This window comes from Mobula hypostoma, chromosome 12 (genome assembly GCF_963921235.1).
Source record: "Mobula hypostoma chromosome 12, sMobHyp1.1, whole genome shotgun sequence".
Taxonomy (NCBI): Eukaryota; Metazoa; Chordata; class Chondrichthyes; order Myliobatiformes; family Myliobatidae; genus Mobula; species Mobula hypostoma.
Genome location: NC_086108.1, coordinates 13190528 through 13207628, shown reverse-complemented (window position 1 = coordinate 13207628; position 17101 = coordinate 13190528). Strand labels below are relative to the sequence as shown.

Here is a 17101-nt window from a genome sequence, read left to right as displayed (position 1 = left end):
GAGTTAGTGACAAGGCTGATGAGCAGGACCCCCAAGGTAATAATCTCCGGATTACTCCCTGTACCTCATGCTGGTCAGGGCAGGAATAGGATGATAGTACAGATGAATGAGTGGCTGAGCAACTGGAACAGGCAGCGGGGTTTCAAGTTGTTGGATAATTGGAACCAGTTCTGGGGTAAGGGTGACCTGAACATGGGAACAGGTTGCACCTGAAATGGAGAGGAGCCAATATTATGGCCGAGAGGATCAATAGCGCTACTTGGGAGGGTTTAAACTAGTTTAGCAAGGAACTGGGAACCGGAGCACCGGGATGAAGAGAAAGGTAGATGTCAGGGCCAGTAAAAACAAGCTGGAGCAAAGAAATAGATATGATGGGACTGATACTTTGAAGTGAGTGTAATTTAATGCTAGGAGTATTATGAGTAAAGGTAATGAGCTTAGACCATGGATCAGTGCATGGGACTACGATGTTGTAGCCATGACAGGGACTTCGTTGAGAGAGGGATAGGAAATGGTGCTTAATATCCCAGGTTTCAATATTTTAGTAAAAAGTAGAGAGAGGTAAAAGTGGGGTTGTTGAACTGCTGGAAGCCTGTGACTCGTGGAGTGCTGCAGGGATCGGTGCTGGCTCTATTGTTGTTTGTCATCTATATCAGTGATCTGGATGATAACATGGTTAACTCGATCAGCACATTTGCGGATGACACCAAGATTTGGGGTGTGGTGGATAGTGAGGAAGGCTATCATGACTTGCAGAGGGTTCTGGACCAACTGGGAAAATGGGATGAAAAATGGCAGATGGAATTTAATGCAGACAAGTGCGAGGTTTTCCACTTTGGTAGGACCAACTCCTTTGCTATGAGTTATAGAGTGAGCAGTAGGGCATTGAGGATAGAATAGAATTTATTTAAATCTTACGTCCATCCCTCAAAGTGAGGGAGTGAAGATCTTTGCGTTATGACTCCGTTACAATGTACAGACGTGTGAATTTATAAGTCTAATGGTTTGTAGGAAGGAGTGTGGTAGAACAAAGGGATCTGGGAATACTGGTCGATAATTCATCGAAAGTAGCGTCACTGGTGGGGAGAGTCATAAAGTGAGCTTTTGGCATATTGGCCTTTATAAATCAAAGTACTGAGTTCTGGAGCTGGGATGTTATGTTGAATTTGTGCAGGACGTTGATGAGCCCTAATTTGGAGTATCATGTGCAGTTTTGGTCACTCACCTACAGAAAAGGTTGAAAGAGTACAGGGAAAATTTACAAGGATGTTGCCGGGTCTGGAGGACCTGAGTTATAAGGAAAGATTGAATAAGTTAGGTCTTTATTCTTTGGAACATAGAAGATTGAGGGGAGATTTGATAGAGGTATACAAAATTGAGGGGTATAGATGAGGTAAATGCAAGCAGGCTTTTTCCACTGAGCTTGAGTGGGACTACAGCCAGATCATGGGTTAAGAGTGAAAGATGAAAAGTTTAAGGGGAACATGAGGGGAACCTTCTTCACTCAGAGGGTGGTGAGTGTGTGGAGTGAACTGCCAGCACAAGTGGTGCATGTGAGCTCAATTTCAATGTTTTAAGAGAAGTTTGGATAGGTACATGGATGGTAATGGTATGAAGGCCTAAGGTCCTGGTGCAGGTAGATGGGAGTAAGCAGTGTAAATTGGTCAGCATGGACTAAATGGGCCGAAGGACCTTTTTCTGTGCTGTACTTCTCAATAACTCTACTAATCAGAGGCAACATTGCAGCTGCACTCAAAGGGGAGATGCTGGCGGACTCGTCCTCTGAGTCTATATGAGTAGCACTCAGGAATAGGAAGGGTGAAATCACTCTGATGGGAATGTACTGCAGAACTCCCAGTAGCCACCGGGACAGATATGCAGGCAGGGTAAGGAAAGGTGTAAAAACAGTAAGGTTGTTGTCGTGGGGAACCTCAACTTCTTATAATATAAACTGGAACCCTCTTAGTGCAAGGGGTTTAGATGGGGCAGAATTTGTTGGGTGCATCCAGGAGGGTTTTTTAAAAATCAATATGTAGATAGTCTAACAAGAGGAGGGGCTATACTGGATCTGGTGTTGGGTAACGTGCCTGGCTGGGTGAGCGAGCTTTCAGTGGGTGAGCAGTGACTGCCATTCCTTAAATTTTAAGACAGCTATAGTTAAGGGTAAATATGGATGTTATGGGCGAGTACTAAATTAGAGCAGGGTAAATTACGAGGGCATTAGGCAAGAACTAGAGAGAGTTAATTGGAAATAACTTTTTGGGCAAGTCCGCATCTAACATGTGGAGGGTGTTTAAAGGCCAACTGCAGAATTCAGGGCAGGTATGTTCCAGTCAGATCGAAGGACAGAGATGCAGGGTGAAATAACCTTGGATGTTGAGAGAGTCAAGAAGCAAAACAAAAAGTATGTAAAGCTTAGGAAGCTGCAATCCAATAGAGCACTGGACGATTATAAAGAAGCCGAGAAAAAACTCAAGGGGGGAAACTAGGAAAGCCAGGAGGGAGCATTAAAAGCTTTTGGTAAGTGCAAGAATCCAAGGCATTGTATACATAGATGAAGAGCAAGAGGACAACTAGGGAGAGGGGGAGAGGGTAAAACCACTCAACAATAAAGGTGGAAACATTTGTTTGGATGCGGAGGATGTGGGTGAGATCCTTAATGAGTAATGTATATCATAATTTATCAAGGAGAAGGATGTGGCAGTTAAGGAGATGAATGCTGATCATACTGATATGCTAGGGCATTTTGAGGTAAAAAAGGAGGTAGTGTTGAGTCTCTCAAAGAGTATTAGTGATGAGGTATTATCCAGGTTACTGAGAGGAGCAAGAGAAGAGATTGCTAGAGCCTTGATCAATATCTTCGTGTACTCTAGCCACAGATTGGGTCCCACAAAACTGGCAAGTAGCAAATGTTCTGTTATTCAAGAAAGGAACCAGGGATAATCCTGAAAACTATAGACCAGTGGATCTCAAGTCAGTGATGGGGAAGTTACTGGAGACAATTCTTAGGAATAGGATTTATGTGCATTTGGAAAACCAAAACTAATTAGAGAGAGCCAGCATGGCTTTGTGTTGGGCACGTTGCGTCTTACCAACTTGACTTTGACAGGGTTGATTGATGAAGGTAGAGCTGTAGTTGTCTATATGGATTTTAGATGAGCTCATAGGAGCCTCACCTTGAACGTTGAGATGCATGGGATCCATGGTGAACTGGCCATTTGGATTCAGAAGTGGTTTGCCCATAGAAGATGGAGGGTACCAGTCAAAGGGACTTACCTGAGCTGGAGGTCTGTGATTAGTGGTGTTCTGCAGGGATCTGTACTGGGACCGCTGCTGTTTCTGATGTATGTAAATGACCTGGATGAAAATGTAGATGGATGGTTGGCAAGTTTGCAGATGATGTTGATGGGCCAAATGGCCTAATTCTGCTCCTGTATCTTGATGTGAAGATTGGTGATGTTGTGGAGACCGGAGAAGACTGGCGAATATTACAATGGGATACAGATCAGTTGCAGATATGGGATGAGAAATGACAGATGGAGTTTAACCCGGACAGTTATGAAGTGTTACACCTTGATAGGTGAAAGGAAAGGGGACAGTTAAAAGTAAGGCCCTCAACAGTGTTGATGAGCAGAGGGATCGTGGGATCCAAGTTAATAGCTCCCTGAAGTGGTTAGAGACTAGAGGGCATGAGAGCTTGGACAAACCCGAGTTGTTTTCTCTGGAGCGGTGGAAGCCGTGGAAAGATCATACTGAGGTTTAAGATTATGAGAGGCATAGTTGGAGCAGACAGACAGTATCTTCTTCCCAGGGTTGAAATGCCTCATACCAGAGAGCATACATTTAAGGTGAGGGGGGGTAATTTCAAAGAAGTTATGAGGGGCAATATTTTTACACAGAGAGTTGTGGGATAGTAACTGTTCTTGAACTTGGTAGGGTGAGTTCTGAGGCTCATATTCCTTCTACCTGATGGCAGCAGCCAGGGAAGTGCATGATTTGGGTGGTGGGGATCTCTGACGATGGATGCTGTTTTCCTACAACAGTGTTTCATGTAGACGTGCTTGGGATGTACTGGGCCAAATCCACTTCTTTCTGTAGGATTTTATGTACCAGGTCATGACACAGTCTGTTAATACCCTCCATTACACATCTATAGAAGTTTAAAGCTGCTAACCTTCACCTCTGATCTTCCAATGAGGACTGGCTCATGGACCTCTGTTTTCCCTTTATTTTTGGAGATCTGATGAAGGTAGAATATAGAATGTGAATGAAATGCTAGGGAATATTGAGGAACAGAGGAACCTCCATCTCTGAAAGTGGCAGCACGTCTAGATAAGGTGGCGAAGCAGGCGAATGAGAATCTGGCCTTCGTTAGCCAAGGCATAGAATACAGGAGTGGTACAATTTAACGGAACATTGGTATGGCCACATCTGGAGTGTTCGGTGCCTTTCTACTTGTTCACATTATAGGAAGGATGTGAGGTGTTGCCCGGAACGTTTCAGTTATGAGGAGATAAGTGAATAGACTGTGTTTGATTTTGTAGCTATTGAACTGAAGAGCTGAGACATCATGCTGCAGCTGAACAGGTCCTTGGTTAGGCCAGACTTAGAATGCTGCATGCACTTTTATTCAGCACTCTTGTAGAAGGGTTATGGTAGTGCTCGAAAAAGTGCAGAAAGATGCACGAGGCTTTTAGCTGCAAGGAGAGATTGTTTCGGCTATGATTGTTCTCACTCTTCTGCACCCTCGCCAGCTGAACAATGATTTCCCACTAACATGGCGACCAAATCTCCAAGTGTGGTGTCACTAATGATTTATGTGACTGCAACATACTCTCCCTACTCATAAACATAATGTCCTGACTGATGAAAGACAGCATGCTACATGTCCTCTTCACCACCCTGAAACTTACATGGGCCACTTTCAGTGATCTGTGCACCTGTACTTCCAGGTCCCTCTGTTCCACAGCACTTACCAATGCACTGCCATTCACTGTAGAGGTTTTACCCTGGTTTGATTGTCCAAAATGCATCACCTCACACTTGTCTAAATTGAAAGCCATTTGCCGCCCCTCAACCTATTGCCCTAACTGGTAAAGTTCTCCTTGTAATTCATTGTAATTTGTTTCACTGCTAACAAGACCCTTAATTTAGTGTCGTCAGCAAACTTGCTAATGGTGCCGTGTACAGTATGGCCCGGGGGCCGCATTTTGGCTTGCTGAAGAGACCTGTCAAACTGTTTAAGGATGACGGAGTTTAATTATAAGCTCTAAGTAAGATAGACAGAAAAAAACAGAGTGATTCTCATTCTCGTTGGTGGTGGAGCCAAGCACTAGGGGACATGGAATAAATGTGATTGGCAGAAGAACTGAATCTGACTTTGGGAAAGTCGTTTTTTTTTAAACACGGTGAGTAATGACTATCTTGAAGGGACTGGTGAAGGAGGTTTAATCAAGTGGTTTGCTGGATAATTATCTGAAAGTGTATTCAGGGCTAATGAGAGAGGATACAGGAAGGGGATCAGCTGTATTATTCATACATAGAGCCAATCCATCCTTGTGGTATTGAGCTTTTTTAGACTGATTCTCTCAAAGTGGGAACGAATCTGCATTCTGTGTGAAGAAGCTTTTAGTTCCTCATGTGATACCGTCCCCTGGACATTTTGATCTTTTTCTGAACTTTCTCTTTCATAGATTGAAGGAATCGTCAGGCTGGCAGCAGGTTTTCTCCAGCCCACGTCTGGACTGGGTCATCGAGCACGTGGCTCTCAATGCCAAGGTGATGGGCGGATCCCTCGGCGATAATGACAAAATGGTTGCCGTGGCTTCCTGCAATGAGATTATCCTGTGGGCCATCCATGAGGGCGGCAGTGGCAGTGAGATTGGTAATGGAGATTTCAGTTCATGCTTCATGAGGGCCATGGATAAGGGGTTATCATTGTGTTAGTGGGGTCACTGACATCCCTGTCCTTACCCACTCTTTCCTGATGAATTGGATGAGGAGGGTCAGGTGACTGTAATATTTGGGAAGCAATAGGACATCTAATAATGGGAGCTAGATGTCATGGTAATTGATTGTCCATACATGATGGGCATCAGTGGGTGGGAGCTGGGTCATGTCTGATCTGAGAGATCAGGATCAAACAAAGGGGATATAAAATTCTTGCATCCTGCTCTGAACTCTATACGGAAGAAGGAAGAAGATGGCGCCAGCGAACAACGAGTGGCATCCTCCAGATGGGACACAAAACTACCATTTACTTTCGCATCTTCTTTTTCTGTCAAATGTGGTTTTGCTACCGTTGGAGCCTATGATCTACATTTTGATGGTGTGATTTTGGGCCAATTGAGCGATCTGGCCCTTTGCTATCTCAGGGTGCTCAGTGAGGCTTGTAACCTTGAGGTCAGGAAGCCTGGAGATGGGGTGCAGCCCATGATCCACTCGATGTCTTGCCGATTAAAGTGCCACGGAAGATTGAAATCATTGAGGTGAGTGTGCAGAAGATGAGAAGGTTTTCAGAGCCATCTACCAGCCTGTCGCTCGCTGCTGCCCGAGGAAGGTGTCGGTGTGCGACAGTCGCCCTCTCCTACTCCCAGGCCCTCGCCCTCGCTCGCTGTTCCTGAAGGAAGATCCCTGCATTCAGATGGTCTCTCTTTCCCCCTCGATGCTTTCGGAAGATGGTGCCGGAGTTCTGGGTCTTGGGCAAAGTTTAATTGACACTGTTTTTGGATTTGACTCTGTAGTTCACATTATGATGTGTTTCTGGTTTATGGTTGCTCCTTTTTTTTTAATTACTAATCTGGGCAATTTTGAATCAAGGTGGCCTGCAGTTAACGAACACTGAGCTGAACCGAATACGCCTGGACTCTTTTAATTTTGTGTTTAGTATTCTGTGTTTTTCACTGGTTTTTTATTGTCCTAAGCGCAATTATTTTTTGCATGTGGGGTGGCGGGGTTTGATAATTTTCTATGAATGGGTTCCATGATTTTTCTTTGTTTCATGGCTACTTATGGGAAGACGAATCTCAGGGTTGTATACTACATACATAGTTTGATAATAAATGTACTTTGAATCTTGAATCCTTCTGTCTCTGCAGGAACCTTTGCACTGGGACCTCCACTTGAAGGGTTATTCTTTGTGGGGAATCAGCTAATTGCAACAAGTCACACAGGGCGGGTTGGAGTGTGGAATGCAGTCACCAAACACTGGCAGGTAATGTATATTTATATATTAGAGGAAAGATAAAGCAGTGGCTGATTGGCAGGAGGGAAAGAATGGGGAATGAAGAGAGCCTTTTCAGGTTGGCTGCCAGTGACTAGTGGTGTTACACTATGTTTATGGTCTATGTTGGGACCAATTGTATTGCATTTTATGCCAATGATTTGCATGATGGAATTGATGGTTTTGTTGCAAAGTCTGCAGATGATATGAAGATAGGTGGAGGGGCAGGTAGTTCTGAAGAAGTATAAAGGCTACAGAAGGACTTCGATTAGGAGAATGGACAAAGAAGTGTCAGGTGGAATACAGTGTTAGGAAGTGTATGGTCATGCACTTTAGTGGAAGAAAATAAAAGGGTTGACTATTTTCTAAATGGACAGAAAATACAAAATACTGAGATGCAAAGGGACTTGGGAGTCCTTGTGCAGGATTCCTTAAAGGTTAATTTGCAGGTTGAGTCTGTGGTGAGGAAGGCAAATGCACTGTTAGCATTAATTTCAAGAGGACTAGAATGTAAAAGCAAAGATGTAATGTTGAGACTTTATAAAACACTGGTGAGGCCTCACTTAAGTATAGTGAACAGTTTTGGGCCTTATCCTTAGAAAGGATTTGCTGAAACTGGAAAGGGTTCAAGGCTGGTTCACGAAAATGAATCCAGGATTGAATTGAATTGAATATATTTTGTACATTATTCACATACATGAGGAGTAAAAATCTTTACGTTACGTCTCCATCTAAATGTGCAATGTGCAATCATAGTAATTTATAATAAATAGAACAGTCAATATAATATAGAATACACTCAAATCAGTGTGAGTTCATCAGCCTGATAGCCTGGTGGAAGAAGCTGTCCCAGAGCCTGTTGGCCCTGGCTTTTATGCTGCAGTACCGCTTCCTGGATGGCAGCAGCTAGAATAGTGACTTGGGTCCCCAATGATCCTACTGGCCCTTTTTACACACCTGTCCTTATAAATTTCCTGAATCATGGGAAGTTCACAACTGCAGATGCGCTGGGCTGTCTACACCACTCTCTGCAGAGTCCTGCGATTAAGGGAGGTACAGTTTCCATACCAGGCAGTGATGCAGCCAGTCAGGATGCTCTCAATTGTGCCCCTGTAGAAAGTTCTTAGGATTTGGGGGCCCATCCCAAACTTCCTCAACAGTCTGAGGTGAAAGTGGCGTTGTTGTGCCTTTTTCACCACACAGCTGGTATGTACAGACCACGTGAGGTCCTCAGTGATGTGCATGCCGAGGAACTTAAAGCTGTTCACCCTCTCAACCCCAGATCAATTGATGTCAATAGGGGTTAGCCTGTCTCCATTCCTCCTGTAATCAACAACCAGCTCCTTTGTTTTGCGACATTGAGGGAGAGGTTGTTTTCTTGACACCATTGTGTCAGAGAGATGACTTCTTCTCTTCATCAGTCCTGACGAAGGGTCTCGGCCTGAAACGTTGATGTACCCCTTCCTAGAGATGCTGCCTGGCCTGCTGCGTTCACCAGCAACTTTGATGTGTGTTGCTTGATTTTCCAGCATCTGCAGAATTCCTGTTGTTTGACTTCTTCCCTGTAGGCTACCTTGTTATTGTTTGAGATAAGGCCAATCAATGTCGTGTCGTCAGCAAATTTAATTAGCAGATTGGAGCTGTGGGTGACGATACAGTCATGGGTATACAGGGAGTAATGGCTTGTCATATGAAAAGCGTTTGATAGCTCTGGACTTATATTCACTAAAATTCAGAAAAATGAGGGGTGACCTTGTTTAAACCTATTGAATGTTGAAATGCCTTGATAGAGTGGATGTGGAGAGGATGGTTCCTATGGTGGGAGAGTCTAAGACAGCCTCAGAATAAAGTAGTGTCCTTTTAGAGCAGAGATGAGGAGGAATTTCTTTAGGCAGAGAGTGGTGAATCTGTGAAATTCTTTGCCACAGGCAGTTGTGGAGGCCAAGTCATCGGGTATATTTAAGGCAGAGGCTGATAAATTCTTGATTGGTCAGAGTATGGAGGGATATGGGAAGAAGGCAGGTGATCAGGGCTGAGAGAAAAATTGGATCAGCCATGATGAAATGGTGGAGTAGACTTGATGGGCCAAATGGCCTAATTTGCTCCAATATATGGCCTTGTATACGTTGGTAACTTGGGTTGAAGTGTCCGATGTTGCCATGTTCGCCATGTTTGGCCATTAGCTTGTAGATGTTTCGTCACCAGTTGAGGTGTGTGAGTGTGTGATGGGATCTGAAGTTTCATTCGTTATGGACTATGCCTTTAAAGAGAGAGAGAGACTGAGTACAGCATTACGAAAAGCAGCTGTCTTCTACTGCTAACTGCGTTGCTAGAGAGAGAGAGAGGGCAGAGCCATTCTTCGCTGGCAGCTTGTTTACATTTCTCTGCAGCATGTTTGGACTTTTACAAGGACACTCTCGTTTTCACAGTCAGAGTCTGAGGTGGCATTGGTCATGGAAGGACACCTGTGACGGGGGTGGGGGAGTCGCTGGTTAAAACTTTCAGTAGCCCACAAGGGGTGAGTTGAGTATCGATCCAGATTATTGATAAGTGACTCTCATAAGTTGCTGCATCTGGAAGCACTTGCAGAGAGGAGGGGAGAGAAAGGCTTGAAACAGAAGAAAGCTAGTGACAAAGGGGTCACTGTTTAGACTCTCTCCTAGTAGCCCGTAAGGGTAAGTTTGATTCCAGCGAATATGAATGTGTGATTGTCACATAGTTTGATCTATAGGAGTGGGTCTTCTGGTTAGGGAATATCACGTGTGTGTTAACCCTTGCCTGGGTGTGGTAGTTCACTGTGGCAAATCACTGTTGGAGTTACTTTGTATGTCGTGGGACTGGATAAGTGGCTATCACGTTGTGTGATTGGGGTAACCTTGTGGAGGCTACCGGTGTGTTTACCCTTGCCTGGCTGGTAGTTTTCCCTTGAAGTCGGTACCCTTTGTGATAAGCTACGTTTGGCTAACTTGAAAGTGGATTCAGAGCTGACAGCTGGAAGATTGACGACACCTGTTTATCTGGATTGCAAAACTTCTCTCTCACCTCAATTCCGTGGGTTGAACTGAACTTTCTTACGTACCATCGTAAGACTGAACTCTTGCCACCTGAGCTTGAATAAGTTTGGGAACTTTTATTTTTTTACACCTATATATGCATAACACTACTAACTCTTGGTTTACCTGGTTTAAGTTACTATATTACGTAGTTACTAATAAAATTGTGATAGTTAACAGCAAAACCAGACTCCAGGTGTGTTCTATTGCTGCTGATACTTTCACAGGGTTGCGTGTACGTAACAGATGACATCCGCAATGTGCAGTTGTTGGTGTTTCTGTCTGGGAGTGCTCGCATTTATATAGTGTCCCCCGCCCCCCCCCCCCCATTCGCTTGCCATGGTCAAAGAGCTGATTGTGGACTTCAGAAAGGGTAAGATGAGGGAACACACACCGATCCTTAGAGAGGAGGCAGAGGTGGAGAAAGTGAGCAGTTTCAAGTTCCTGGGTGTCAATGTCTCTGAGGATCTCAACATATTGATTCAACGATAAAGAAAGCAAGACAGTGGTTATATTTCATTAGGAGTTTGGGGAGATTTGGTTTGTCACCAAAACACTCAAACTTCTACAGATGTACTGTGGAGGGCATTCTAACTGGCTGCATCTCCATCTGGTATTGTGGGGGGGAGTAGTACTACACTGGATTGAAGTTGTAAAATTAATCGGCTCCATCATGGGTATCAGTCTCCGTAGCATCCAGGACACTTTCAAGGAGTGGTGCCTCAAAGGAAGGCTCCCATCATTAGGGAGCCCCATCACCCAGGACATGCCCTCTTCTCACTGTTACCATCAGGAAGGAGGTACAGGAGCCTGAAGGCCGCACTCAATGATTCAGGAACAGCTTCTTCCCCTCTGCCATCCGGTTTCTGAATGGGCAATGAACCCATGAGTACTACCTCACTACTTTTTTATTTCTGTTTTTGCACAACAAATTTAATTACTATATATATATAATTTTTTAAAAATTGGTTTTCAATATTTATCATGTATTGTATTGCATTGCACTGCTGCAACAAATACAACAAATTTCACAGCCTACTCTGGTGATGTTAAAGCTCATTCTGAATCATTTTTCTCCCACAGATTCAGGATGTGGTGCCAATAAACAGTTATGATACTGCTGGCTCCCTGCTAATCCTCGGCTGTAATAACGGATCGATATACTATATTGGTAGGTGTAACACAGGATGCGCCCTGAGTTATGACCCCGCGTACAGAAACAATTCTACTCAAGCTTTCTCAGAAATTAGTAGAAAATTTGTGAAGAAACTAACCATAAAAAAATCAAATTTGATGCAGTATATGCTCCATTAGTTTCATTCTGGGTGGTGTTAAGGTGAAGAAAAGATATTCCATGTAACGGAAGAACAATAGGAAATGTACCTAGAGTTATATGGTATGAGTAGCTCTCCAAAATGACAGTTCTCCAGCTGCCCGCTTCCCCTCCCCCACTGTTCCACGGCTCCCCGACCCCCCCCCCACTGTTCCACGGCTCCCTGACCCCCCCCCACTGTCCCACGGCTCCCCGACCCCCCCCCCACTGTCCCACGGCTCCCCGACCCCCCCCACTGTCCCACGGCTCCCCGACCGCCCCACTGTCCCCACAGCTCCTCGACCCCGCCCCCCACTGTCCCACGGCTCCCCGATCACCCCCCCAACTGTCCCACGGCTCCCCGACCCCCCTCAACTGTCCCAAGGCTCCCCAACCCCTCCCCGCAACTGTCCCACAGCTCCCCAACCCCCCCCCCACAGTCCTTTTAGCTGGCAACACAGTATTTTTCATCAGCCCAGCCCACCCCACCCCCAATGCTTTACATTCCCTGTTCTGATCTCCTGTGGTGCTGGGTGTTTCAGGATGTTGTGAGCCTGGGCTCCAAAGATTTCTCTCATTGTTAGCTTATTTTTACAGCACAAGTGTGGGATGGGTGAAATCAGGGGTGTTTGGGGTTGTGTGTCAGGTGGAGCAGCTTATCTGTACAGAAAGTTTGGAGAATGAGGCAGGATTCTTCCGTCAACTGCCCGTGTTTCCTGGAACAAATGGCATTTCTGGATAATTGTGATGAGGGTAAGGTTTGTCTAGTGAAATAGTCATATCCCTCATTGCCAGTGTTCTGATTGACTACCTGGTTGTAATGCGTTACCTTGCAAAACGACACAGAACCAATATTTTTAGCAGAGGAAATAGGAGACGCTAAGGTGAACTGGTGAAGCCTCTGTGGCGACTTTTTCTAATCTTTGGAATTCTGTTTATGTTGCTTGATTTTCCAGATGTCCAGAAGTTTCCTCTGCGGATTAAAGACAACGATTTGCTTGTTACAGAACTTTACTGTGATCCATCTGAAGATGCCATTACTGCACTGAGCGTCTATCTCACCCCAAAGACCAGTAAGTCCAGATCCGTGCTGCTGCTACTTAAAGTCATTAAAGTCCAGTTCAACTCCAATTTTAATTGGATCAAAGTACTTTTATGATCAAAGTATGTTTACATTACACAGCCTTGAGATTTGTCTACTTATAGGCAGCCACAAAACGAGAAACACAGAAGAACCTATTTTAAAAAAATCTGACAAACGCCCAATGTGCAGAGAGAAAAAAAGACCGCAAATCGTGCAAACAGTAAAAGTAAGCAAATAGCATTTAGAACGTTAAAGTGAGTCCATAGACATGTAGGCCGAAGCAGGCCCCCAGCCTCAGTCTCAGTTCAGCACAGGTGTGGTAATCGTCCTGGAGCCTTCAGCACCGCCCTAAACTAGCATTCTACTCCCGTTCTGATGAAGAGCCTCGGCCCAGAACATTGTCTGTTTATTCCTCTCCACAGCTACTGTCTGACCTGCTGAGTTCGTCCAGCATCTTTTGTGTGTTATTCAGCGAACTGGATCCTAATTACTGTAGTTTACTGCTACATTTCGTGTAGGCGTTCCTGGACTCTAGTTGCTCTTTTTTTCCTTTCTCGCTCTTTTTGAGCGGTTTGATCGGGGCGATTGATGCGGACTGGATCGCTTTGGCGAAGAGTGGTCTTGGTGCCTGCATTGGCCAGTGGAGCAGCGCCGAACTGAACGAAACTTAATACTATCGGTTTGATATTCTATCTGTTGTTTGCTAGCTTTTGCTGTCTGTGCAATTTTATCCTTTTTTTCACGGGTTAGATGTTTGAGGTTTTCCTTGAACTGGTTCCATGATGTTTATGTGATGGTGAGTCAGGTTCTGCGGGTCTTCGAGGCGGGGGCTCGGGCAAACGATAGGGCAGATTGTAACATCGAAACAGCGAGCTGTTGCTCTCCCCTCTCGCTGTGGGGCAGGGGTGATATCTCTCCCTCGCTAGTGAGAGAGAGGGCCTGTTTGAGATGTCAAAGTGTTGGGGTGGACAGTAGGTTTAGATGGTCTCGAGGGGGCTTTGCTATTGCTTGCATGGTGGGTGGGGGGGATAATTTTGCTGGAGCAAGCAGGGGGAGGGCTGATATTTTTTCTGCTGCTTGTGTGTGGGGTGACCGTGGGGTTCTAACATTTTCTGTCATTCATTCTTTGGGTTTTTATCTCTCTGTTTCATTGGTGTCTGTGAAGAGTAAGGAATTCAGGTTGTATACTGCATACATTCTCTGATATTCAATTGAACGGTTGTGATTTTGATAATAAAAGCACTTTGTCTTGCCTTAGGTAGTATCTGCTCCTTGGATCCAGCTTTTGCTTTTTTGATATCTCACTTTGAGGACTGATAGTTTCTGGTAGCAGCTCTGTAAAGTTCCACGGGACACTTTGCTGCTTCAAGTATTTGTTATGTAAATAATACTTCAGGTTATTTATACATTAGGGCTGAATGCCTCTTTGCTGTGGTCTCTGTGACAGGCGACAGTGGGAACTGGATTGAGATTGCGTACGGGACCAGCTCTGGCATGGTGCGAGTGATTGTTCAGCATCCCGAGACGGTGGGATCAGGACCTCAGCTCTTTCAGACATTCAGTGTCCACCGAAGCCCCATCACCAAGATTCGACTGTCCGAACGTAATCTCATTTCAGGTAGGGAGTTTGTCTCTCCTTGTTAGATCTTCTTCTCGTGCTTTGATTCCTGAATTGACGTATCATGGCAGTGTGGGTGCTTTGGGTTTGTATTGCTGTGAGTTTAGAAGAACTGAGGGTTACTTCATTCAGATAGACAAGATTTTAAGAACGTAAGTAAGATACAGGAGCAGAATTAGGCCATTTGGCCTATCAAGTCCGCTCTGCCATTTCATCATTGTTAATCCATTTTCCCTCTCAACCCCAATCTACTTTCTTCTCGCCATATCCCTTCATGCCCTGATCTAACAACCTCTTCCTTAAATATACATAGTGACTTGACCTCCATAACCATCTATGGCAACTGATTCCACAGATTCACCACTCTCTGGCTAAAGAAATTCCTCTTCATCTCTGTTCTAAATGGATATCCCTCGATTCTGGTCTTAGGCTCCCCCACTGTAGGAAACATCCTCTCCACATCCACTCTATCGAGGCCTTTCAACATTCAGTAGGTTTCAATGAGGTCACCCCTCATTCATAAGTACAAGCCCAGAACCATCGAACACTCTTCATATGACAAGCCATTCAATCCTGGAATCATTTTTGTGAACCTTCTTTGAACCTTCTCCAGTTTCAGCATATCCTTTCTAAGATAAGGGGCCCAAAACTGCTCACAATACTCCAAGTGAGGCCTCACCAGTGTTTTAGAAAGCCTCAATGTTATATCCTTGCTTTTATATTTTGAGTCTTCAGCAAACGAATGCTAACATTGCATTTGCCTTCCTCACCACTGACTCAACCTAAGCTCTTAAGGGGCTTCACAGGGTAGTTGTATTTAGTTAAGTTATATATTTAGTTATGTTAAGTAAGTAGTGCACAATTAGAAAGAAAAAAAGTAGTGTGGTAATGTTCATAGGTTCAATGTTCATTCAGAAATCAGATGGCAGAGTGGAAGAAGCTGTTCCTGAATCATTGAGTGTGTGCCTTCAGGTTCCTGTACCTCCTTCCTGATGGTAGCAATGACGACAAGGCATGACCTGGGTGATGGGGATCCTTAATGATGGACGCCGTCTTTTTGAAGCATCACCCCTTGAAGACAAAATAAGGAGCCAATCATTTAAAACTGAGATGTGTAAAGATTTCTCAAAGTGGTGGATCTTTGGAATTCTCTGTCCCTGAGTCTGGTGGAGGCCAGATCACTGGTGAAGATGGACAAATATGTGGAGGATGAAGGAATGGAGGGTTATGGTGAACTGGCACATGAAGAGAATAGTGGCACAAGTGGCCTACTGTTTTTGTGTACCATTTGGTTATTCTCATTTATTTTCGGAAACACATCATTGCAGCTTCCGTAGAGTGAGGGCTGGAAAAAGAGTGAGGCGATCCCAAGGTCCACGCAGCTGGTTGGACTTTAATCCTAAACTGGAGCAGTTGCCTGGTCTCTCAAGGTCCACTGTCCCTCATCTCCTTCTCTGCTGCCAGAGAAGGAATTAGCCCTGAGGAGCCTAGTGCCTGGCTGGGGTGGAAGAGAACTGATTGGTTTAACGTTCAGTGGTCATCTTTGACCATCTGCATGTGGTTCTTGCCTAGTTGAAAGGCATTGACAGAGTGTGTGTGTGGAGAGGATGTTTCTGATGGTGGGGGAGTCTTGGACCAATGCATTGTTCCAAGATGCACTGATGCTTGGGGAAGCATGTCAGCCTAAAAGCTCATCAAACTCGGCCTGATACACAAGGGTGCCTCGAGCAAGAAAGCACCCAGCCAGGTTTGTGGAGGGATATGTGAAGTGACCCAGGATTAGTAGTTATTGCTTTTCCTGTTGGATGAAGAAATCAATTTTCGAAGTTCAAAATAAATTTATTATCAAAGTACGTATATGTTACAAGGATATAAAGTTGAGGCTTTATGAAGCACTGGTGAGGCCTCATTTGGAATAATGTGAGCAGTTTTGGGCTCCATATCTAAGAGAAGGTGTGCTGACATCAGAGAGGGTTCAAAGGAGGTTCATGAAAATGATTCTGGGATTGAAAGGCTTGTCATTTGAGGGGGATTTGATGGCTCTAGGCCTGTACTCACTGGAATTCAGAAGAATGAGGGGGGATCTCATTGAAATCTATCAGTGGTTGAAAGGTCTTGATAGAGGGGATGTGGAGAGCATGTTTCCTATAGAGGGGAGTCTAAGGTCAGAGGACACAGCTTCGGAATAGAGGGGTGTCCATTTAGAATGGAGATGAGGAGGAATTTCTTTAGCCAGAGAGTGGTGAATCTGTGGAATTTGTTGCCACAGGCAGCTGTGTTGGCCAAGTCATTAGGTACATTTAAGGCAGAGGTTGATAGATTCTTGTTTAGTCAGGGCATGAAAGGATACGGGTAGAAGGTAGAAGATTGGAGCTGAGAGGGAGAATGGATCAGCCATTATGACATGGCAGAGTAGACTCGATGGGCCAAATGGCCTAATCCTGCTCCTGTATCTTATGGTCTAAATGCTGGAGCGGAAGCCTTACAGGAGTGGAGAGAGGGGGAATTCACCAAGCGAATTAGTAGAATCAGCTCCCAATTGTGTCTTTTACACAGTGTGTGCTGATAACAATCATGTCCGAACGTGGACTGTGACCAGGTTCCGGGGAATGATCTCCACCCAGCCAGGATCTACTCCACTTGCTTCCTTCAAAATACTCTCCCTGGAAGACTTGGATGGCCATGGAGGATGCTCGGCAGGACTGGACATTGGTGAGATCCCTGATGATGAATGGTGCATTCCATCCCTACCCCCTCACTTGTCCGTCCACCATCCATTTCCGTTCCGCCTCTTCCTCCACTCCATCCATCC

The 17101-nt window shown here is 44.9% G+C and overlaps 1 protein-coding gene across 1 annotated transcript in view; it reads left to right on the top strand.

The window, feature by feature from the left end:
- LOC134354614 (SH3KBP1-binding protein 1-like) overlaps positions 1–17101 on the top strand; it is a 59322-nt gene that overhangs the window by 28123 nt on the left and 14098 nt on the right. Inside the window, exons 9-14 of the mRNA XM_063063621.1 lie at positions 5694–5884; positions 7098–7213; positions 11359–11446; positions 12544–12660; positions 14119–14289; positions 16846–17001. Of these exons, the coding sequence (XP_062919691.1) occupies positions 5694–5884; positions 7098–7213; positions 11359–11446; positions 12544–12660; positions 14119–14289; positions 16846–17001 (839 nt within the window). The remainder of the gene's footprint in view (positions 1–5693; positions 5885–7097; positions 7214–11358; positions 11447–12543; positions 12661–14118; positions 14290–16845; positions 17002–17101) is intronic.